We start from the raw sequence: 8,839 nt of genomic DNA, 5'->3' as shown, positions 1-8,839 counted from the left end.
AGCAGTGGCCTTACACATCTTTTTGAAACCAAAATCATTAGGAATCACCGTATAGAATTCCCTGCATAAATAAATCTTAGAAATATGAGAACAGATATTTACCACTGTAACTAAAAAGAATAATAAAATGCAGAAATTGACAGGTGAGAACAGTTAGACTACCACATTAAGTAAACAAAAAACTGCATGAAGACATGTGCTCATCATTAATTCTGAGGCATGTTGTTAGAACCTGCAAAATAAAGACAATTATTAACTTCAATTTCTCAATTAATCAACAACTTTAATTTCCTAAATTGAGACTTGTATAGTACCAAATCTAGAAGCCAAATCTTCTTGGTTTGTGTTGTCGTCGCTGTTATCATCATCATCTATAGTTGATCTGGTAATAACAACATCATTATATTTACAAATTTATTTAAATTTATTATGCAACTAAATTTTGCATACAAATATAGAAATAATTGGCACATACCTTTGCTGCAAAATCGGACAATTACGCTTATCATGAGACACCCCCCGATGTCCACATCCATGACATAACCTGGATTTTGAGATTGCCTTCTCCTTTGACGATTTCAATCTTTTTCCACATCCTTTTGTTCTTACTAAAGAAGGATCAATAATACCAAGGGTGCCATCCATGGAATTCTTTCTTTGACTACCAATGTCGCATGTTTTACTAATGTTCATGTCTTGAATTTTGCTGTGGATACAATTGAATTGTTCCTCCAAAAAGGATGTCCCCTCATCAGTCAAAGATGCATCTTCAATTAATAATGAAGCTTTATAGGATAACCTTGAAAGCCTTGACATCAAAAACTTTTTTGGATCATTGATGGAAAGTTGATCTTCCCCCAAAACATAATTTGCTCCAACCTTTGCATCTCGTGTCCATCGTTTGAGTATATACTGTTCAGGTAAATGAAAGACTTGTGTGATGCGAAAAAAGGCTAACATATGCCTGCATGGAATGCCCTCAAACTCAAATTTTCTACAGCTACAAGATATGTAGTCCTTTTGTTTGTCATGAGTGAGTAATCTTGATTTGGCAGAAGAACAACTTTGAAATTTCATCACATTATAAATCACTAAATCTTCTCCTATAGATGCTTGTTGCACATAATAACTATGGCTCTCACTAATTTCATTTTGAAACTCCAACCATTTCTTTTTTGTATACACCTTAACCATTTGAATTTCCATTGGCCAATTTGTCTTAGTCCTGGGATGCTCATTAATATCAACATGATCAGCAACTAATTCATTGTGTCTTATATGCCTCACTGCCCTATTGAAACGGATAATAAAATCAATCAATGAATTCTTATTTGATATGTACCTCTTAAAAAATGCATGTGAGCTTTCAGATCTCTGACTGCTTGACATTCCAGCACAAAATACATGGCTAAAATAGGCTGGCACCCACTTTTGTCGCAATTCATACATCAATGACAACCAATCATTATTTTGTAAGTTAGCACATTTGACAACATCTTCCCATGCCTTCTCAAATTCATCAGGCGTTGTAGAATTTGCAATGACATTCTTTAGGCTTTGATAGTAATCACGACAAATCAAAGGAGGTAATTTATCTGAAAATTTATTCAAAATGTGCCACAAGCAATATCGATGCACCGTATTAGGGAAAACTTGTGCAATAGCTTTTGTCATAGCAAGATCTTGGTCGGTAATGATCACATTTGGTGCTCCTTTAGGCATGGCTTCTATGAACTTGTTAAACAACCAAATAAAGGAATCACTTTTTTCATCACTTATAAAACCGCAACCAAAAAGAATTGTCTGATGATGATGATTAACTCCTACAAATGGTGCAAAAATCAACCCATATTTATTGGTGTTATATGTTGTATCAAATACAACTACATCACCAAATACAATGTTAGCTGTCCTTGATACATGATCAGCCCAAAAACATCTACTGAATCTGTTATTTGAATCAGTCTCATAATCAAAGAAAAACATTGAATTTTTTTCCTTCTCAGCTGCAAAAAACTCAATCAATGTTTCAGCATCAATACCCTTTAGTTCATCTCTTTGTTGTTGGTCAAAGTTTCTAAGATCTTTTTCTGTACAACCTACCCGCTCGGGCCCCCCACACTCTATCTCAAAAATTCGCATTTGTTGACATGTTGGCACATTGGCCTCAGAAAATTGTTGAGTCAATGCTTTCTTTGCTGATGAAATATGACGATGTGAGCGAAGCAAATGTACTTTTGAAGGAGTCGAGAGTGCATGATTATGACTCTCCATGATGTTACTGATAACCCAATTAGGTCCAGTTTGTTCTTTTACTAATGAAATATGTGACTTACAACCAGTTCTAGTATCACTGCGGGCTCTTTCCGTAGATTGTTGATCCCTCATTTTATCTGTTTGACCTTGTTTAAAACAAACAAATTTCTTCCATACAACTTCATTTGTAATCTTATTTTTTTTGCTATTGCTCATCCTTGCACTAAAACCAGCTTCTCGTGCATATTGATTATAAAACATAAATGCTTCATCTAGAGATGAGAATTCCATACCAACTTTGGGCTTCCGATCATCTGCAACTTGGGGAATATAAATCTGATCATGACCGTAATTTCCTTCCATTGCCGAGGATTAGGGGGACTCTGAGCAGGTTGATATATGCCTGTTTATGTTGTAAAACACAGATTAGTATAAGACAAAATCAAAAGACTCACATATAGTTTTCTGGTATTACTAAACTGACCTTTGAGATTACAATTACAAGTAAAGGCGACGACGGCGACTCGTAGCTTCGCAGAGGTCGGGTGCCAACGGCGAGCAGCGTGATTTCGTGGAGGTTTACGGAGAGGCTACGCGATTCCTCTGCTGGGCAGCGTGGAGAAAACGGCTTCGTCGCGGCGTGGAGGTTGACGGCGAGCAGCGCGATGGGTTTAGGGCACGCGAAGAGGAGAGGCGGGATTTCTTCGCTGCGGCGGCGTGGAGGTTGATGGCGGCGATCGCCGAAAACCTTAGGCGAGGAAGAAGAGGGTCGGCGTGGGTCTTCGGCGGCGGTCGAGGAAGAAGAGGGTCGGAGGCGAGTGGAGGGTCCGGAGTCGAGGGTCGGAGGTCCGGAGGAAAACCTAGCTCGTGAGCAGGCGCGATTTCGATTTCTATATTTTTGGGTTTCGGGGTTTCGAAATCACGAGCGGCTTCGTTGCCACGCACGCGAAGAGAGCCACGTCCCGCACGCCACGTCAGCAGGCGCGCAGGAGGCGCTCAAACCAGGCGCTCATAATAGCAGGATTGTATATATATATATATATATATATATATTATTTAGAACCATTTAAGACATTAGAAAAGAATAAAAATGTATATAAAATTCAAATTTTTTAAAAATTTAGAAAAGAATAAATTTTTTATATAAAATAAAAATGAGGCTGAGGCTGCCTGGTGTCCATCCATATTATTTATAACAGTATTACCGATGGGCCTGTCTAGTGCCTTTTGCCATTGAAGCGTCGTTCACGGTCGCCTCGCCATTTAGCGGAGGGAGATGCGCCGATCTACTTCCCATTCCCAAGCGGAGGTTCCACCACCTGGTTATTGTCGATGTATCTTTAGCTTTGTTCATGGTTATGCAGACCTGTATCTTGATGATGCCTTACAATAATTCGTATACAACAATAATGCGGTCGATTTATTGATCAGAATTTCATTATCTGGCTTCAATTCTTTTTTTTAAAACTTTCCTTTCGTGTTCTGCTTATTGCAATAGAAGATTTTCTAGTCGCGATTTTGGAAGAGGAGAAGAACAAAAGTAATTATGGAACGAGCTCTATTTCTAGATTGGCCTTCTTATTTCCCCTTGAAAGAGAGAAAATAATACTGCTATTGGGAATGCAGTTTTTCTTCTCTTCTCATGGAAAAATGTATAAATTGGGTTTTGATATTTCGATAGGACTGGATTACATTCTTGAAGTATTTTGGGTTTCAGTAAAGAAAAAGATCTGTGTGCTAAATAAACATTTGACACACTAATGTGATGTAAGAAATGCATTAGGTTGTGCCTGAGCCTCGTGTAAATCTTTATGTGATTTTTTATGTGGGGAATGAATTGTTGATCTGCGATAAGATGAACTGGCAGCTTTAATAAATCCTCTGAAACACACTGTCTTGCAGGTAGGTGGATTTAGAATAATGGTGAAAGACACTGAGTACTATGATATCTTAGGCGTTAGTGTTGATGCATCTGCAGCAGAGATTAAGAAGGCCTATTACCAAAAGGTGACAGAGGCAACATGCACTACTACCTTCTAAATCTTTAATTACTCGAGCTTTTAATTTTCATAATTGGAAGTGATGCTTTGATGGTTTACTATATGAACTATCTTATCATATGACATTCAAAGTCTTATTTGAAGAAATTAGTATGAGACATGTTTAATATATCAGAATTATATCCTTTCAAAATTGACAAGCCTCTACCACGTGCATAATATTCCATTCTACAAAATTTTGTAGAATTGAAGTGTTATCATCAAAGACACAATGACAGGATCATGCTTAAAAGTGATAACAATTCTTGATTGGATCCCCATGATGGAGTACTCAACATGGCTATATGTCTAGTTACGCACCCATGTGTAGAATAGTTGTCATCAATTTTCCTCTCATACATATAATTTGTGACACGACCTTTTAAGCCAAAAGCAGGTCTTAGTTACCTTTTTGTTTTGCTTTTCTAGAAAGATTACTCTAGCAGATGACATTTTCTTTTAATCATTGTGTAGGCACGAATTGTGCACCCTGATAAGAATCTTGGAGATCCACAAGCTGCTCATAATTTTCAGGTACTTCAGTTTGTTTTGATGTCTCTTCGTTGCGCATGGTTAGAAATTAGAACATTATACATCCAAGTAGGGAACATAACAGCCTTAAATTGATTTCTCTATCTTGTACTCATCAATTAAGAGTAAGGGTGAGCAAAAATTTAGTTAAACTGAATAAACCGACCAAACCGACTGAATTTAAAAATTCATTTCGGTTATTTCAGAATTTTAGTTATTTTTTCTAAAAAAATTGATTAATTCGGTTCGATTTCGATTTTAATATTTCTTATTCAGTTAAATTAAATAAACCGAATTAATTAAAATAAAAAAATAATTTATAAATTCTTAAGTAAGCAAACTTATAAATTCTAATTAATTGATAAATTTTTTATAATATATAAAAATTTTGATTATTTCAGTTATTTCGATCGAAAATCGAATTAATCGATATTTTATAGGTTTGATTTATTCAATTTTTATTTGAAAATTCGGTTGGTTCGGTTAGTTCAAAAAAATTCGGTTCAATTTGATTTTGATTAATTCGATTCAATTTTAACCGAATACTCAACCCTAATTAAGATTTGAGCTATTTATCAACCAATTCCCTTAGAAGGATTTCCTAGTGTCTAACACAATCATTTAATTTCTGTGGGATGTTCACTATCATATTTTATGTATCTTCCATTTGTTTGGCACATTGCTTCTTCTTCTTACCTCATCACCCTCAATCATATGATCTAATGCATCAAATGTGAAAAGTGTGAAGTGAATAGATGTAGGGCTAAGTATTCAATTAACATCGAATTGAACCAAACTGAATTAATCAAAATTGAATCGAATCTGAATTTTTTTGAACTAACCGAACCGATCAAATTTTCAAATAAAAATCAAACAAATCGAACCAATAAAATATCGATTAATTCGATTTTCGATCGAATTAACCACCAAACGAATTTTTGCTCATCCCTAAATAGATGGAGTAGAAAGTATTTTTTTTATTTGACAAACTCTAGAAGGGTATTTGGCAGAGTTTGCTCTATGAGATTGCATATTTTTAACCTAACAAACTTAAGGCAATGTAGTAAACTGCAAACATGATGTTATGCCCACCACAAATTAGCCAAATTTGTTTGCAAGTTAAAATTAAATACAGCTAAATTTCTGTCCAAAAGGTGCATGTTTGTCATTGTTGTATTATCAATGGTCCAAGTTCTAATGTGAAGGTACTTGGTGAGGCTTATCAAGTCCTGAGTGATCCTTCAAAACGTGAAGAATATGATAAGCATGGAAAAGAAGGTGTTCCCCGGTAAGTTCATAACCAAAAAAATTCAAATCAATTACAAAGATTCAAATATCTTGGTTTACAATATTATCATAAATGGATCTAGAAATGAAAGTATCTTTCATGTATTTCAGAGATTCAATGGTAGATCCTGCTGCTGTCTTTGGGATGCTTTTTGGTAGTGAATTTTTTGAACTTTATGTTGGACAACTAGCTTTAGCAACCATAGCTACGGTTGAATCTGAAGAAGAATCAGTTGTTCCCGAAACTCGGAGGCAAAGAGTGCAAGACAAAATTAGGGTATGATGCATTTTCGAATAACTTCTATACATAACTTTTCTGAAATTAAGATTGTTTCGTGGCATACAGTTTGTTCAAGCCACTTCAAGGCTTATCATGTTGTGGCCAAAAATGTAAAGATTTATTGGTGCATAGACGTACCTTTGTTGCTCATCGATCATCATGACCTTTTAAGCAACAACGTTAAAATCATATAAAAGATGATAATGTTTATAATTCTTGATGTGTTCTCAATCTTTAAATTTGGATTGTGTATTCAGATGGATTATTTTCAATCCATCAAAAAGAGCACATCAACAATGACAAGATGCGAGTTCCAACCATTGTGTCCATCTACAAGGATCTTGTTTTTCCATTGAACTAAAAATATCAAAAAAAAAATGGTGCCAACATTTTCTTGGATTGACATGGCCTTAGAAACATGAAAATAGAACTTCTCTCCTTACATAGCTCATGAATGGCTCTTTTTTTCTTTTTGGCTGAAGCTATTTTTTCAGATTCACATCCCTTCCGCATGACGTTTTGTCGAAGCTTTAATACAATTTTGATGCCGGTATATCTCCTTCTATCTTTGAAAATTAACAAAAGAAATACTAAACATTACAAAGTTACATCTTATGCAAATCTGGCCCTTCATTTATGCTGGCTTATTGTCCACCATCATTGGAATAAGAATAGAGACAAAAAATTATTCCCCAGTTCAGAAACATTCCACCTGTGTTATGCCATTTAGACACTGTCACAAGTCTTTCAAATATATTTTACATTTGTTCTGATCTGGAAGAATTTTTTTCCAAATCTCCATCTTAAGGACTTTTGATCTGTTAATACAGGAGTTGCAAAAACAAAGGGAGAAGAAACTAGCAGAAAGTCTGAAACAGCACCTTCACCTATATGTTTCTGGACTAAAAGATGAGTTTGTACATTGGGCAAAATGCGAAGCTCGTCGGCTATCTCAAGCTGGTTAAGTTTTTCAAATTTTCCCCAACTCTTAATTTGTTCCTTTGATTTGCTTATTCCTCATTTGATCCCATTTCCCTTTAAGTAGGTATAGATTTTTTTTGTTCCTTTGATTTGCTTATTACTCATTTGATCCCTTTTCCCTTTAAGGAGGTATATATTTTTAAATGAAAAGGTAATCCATTTTATGGTCCATAAGTAGAATTAGTAATCAAAATATTTAGGTAAAATTAGTCGTTAAGCAGGTAACTTAAATTCACCTGCAAAGCTAATAGTATTCTTTTTCAGCTTTTGGAGAGGCAATGCTTCACACAATTGGATATATATATACTAGACAAGCTTCAAGAGAAATGGGAAAGAGCAAAAGGTACATGGGCATGCCCTTTATAGCAGAATGGGTTCGCGATAAGGGTCATCAGATTAAATCACAAGTTAATGCTGCATCAGGTTCTTCCCTGGTTTACTCATCCTCCATTTTCATTATTCAGATGGTAAATCCTTCCTTCAACATTGTCCAAACTTTTTCCTCAAATCAGGTGCTGTTTCATTGATACAACTTCAAGAAGGAATGAAAAAGCTCGAAGGCCGCGAAGACGAAGATCCTGTGAAGACTTTTGAAGGGAAAAAAGATGCGATGCTCAGTTCCTTGTGGAAAATAAATGTACTCGACATAGAGTCAACCCTCTCACACGTCTGCCAAGCGGTAGGCAGATGCATTGTTTCATTTCATTGTTCATGTAAAAAGGAATTCCAATACTTAATTCTTCACATGTATTCTTAATCACATGTAAAATTTTTTAAAAATAACCACATTTGGATCCACATCTATATGGAATACTAGTGACCGAATTGGAGTAATATACAGTCTTGATGCATTGTCAGTATCGTTTACTTGTCCAACTAACTTTAGCACCCGATAAACACAGGTTCTCAAAGACAACAGCGTTTCCAAGGATGTGTTGAAGTTAAGAGCCAAAGGGTTGAAGAAGTTTGGAATGATTTTCCAAGTAAGTGAAAGTTTTGGAAAACAATTTCACTATTTTCATTCTGGTCCAACTGTGTGTGTATTTTTTTTTCTTCTTCCAATTACTTTGGTATTTAAAAAACAAGTAATATTATTAACGATTTATTATGTCTTTGTTTTTTATCAGGGCGTTAAATCGGATTATAGGAGAGAAAACAGTCTTCGTGTTGAGATTGGCGCAAGTGGAAGTGGCACAAATGGTAGTGGCGCAAAGAATGGTAGTGGCGGTACCGTGCCATGTCTACAAATAGAATAGTCCTTGTGAAGCCAATGCCTTGACAATGTTTGATACAACTTTTCTTCCTACCTTTTTTTTTTTCTCATTACTTTTTTTGTTTCGTTGTATTCAAAATTCTTTCTTGTCGACAAGTTTGATTCAACTCTATGATGGTTCTAAAGGGACGCCCACTTTGAAATGCTTTTGAGCAAGTAATTTTTTTGTCATATGCTATTTTGATGTTGTAA

At 35.4% G+C, this 8,839-nt stretch overlaps 2 protein-coding genes across 2 annotated transcripts; one reads left to right on the top strand and one right to left on the bottom strand.

Annotated features, from left to right (window-relative positions):
* Nucleotides 1-206: 206 nt before the first annotated feature.
* LOC141814520 (protein FAR1-RELATED SEQUENCE 5-like) lies at nucleotides 207-2,746 on the bottom strand. The gene is made up of 3 exons (XM_074702476.1): nucleotides 476-2,746; nucleotides 315-382; nucleotides 207-232 (listed from the first exon to the last, which is right to left on the bottom strand). Exons 1-3 carry the CDS (start codon nucleotides 2,617-2,619, stop codon nucleotides 207-209), a joined length of 2,238 nt encoding a protein of 745 aa, XP_074558577.1. The 5' UTR covers nucleotides 2,620-2,746.
* Nucleotides 2,747-4,176: 1,430 nt separating this feature from the next.
* Nucleotides 4,177-8,630, top strand: LOC141814519 (chaperone protein dnaJ 10-like). The gene is made up of 9 exons (XM_074702475.1): nucleotides 4,177-4,263; nucleotides 4,770-4,829; nucleotides 6,032-6,114; nucleotides 6,225-6,390; nucleotides 7,224-7,353; nucleotides 7,639-7,797; nucleotides 7,887-8,053; nucleotides 8,277-8,357; nucleotides 8,502-8,630. The coding sequence occupies exons 1-9, from the start codon at nucleotides 4,177-4,179 to the stop codon at nucleotides 8,628-8,630; spliced, it is 1,062 nt and encodes a 353-aa protein (XP_074558576.1).
* The last annotated feature ends 209 nt before the right edge of the window (nucleotides 8,631-8,839 follow it).

Source organism: Curcuma longa, chromosome 21, assembly GCF_044706935.1.
Source record: "Curcuma longa cultivar G26 ecotype Majalengka, Jawa Barat chromosome 21, ITB_CL_G26_1.1, whole genome shotgun sequence".
NCBI lineage: Eukaryota > Viridiplantae > Streptophyta > Magnoliopsida > Zingiberales > Zingiberaceae > Curcuma > Curcuma longa.
This window is presented reverse-complemented; position numbering and strand designations above follow the sequence as displayed.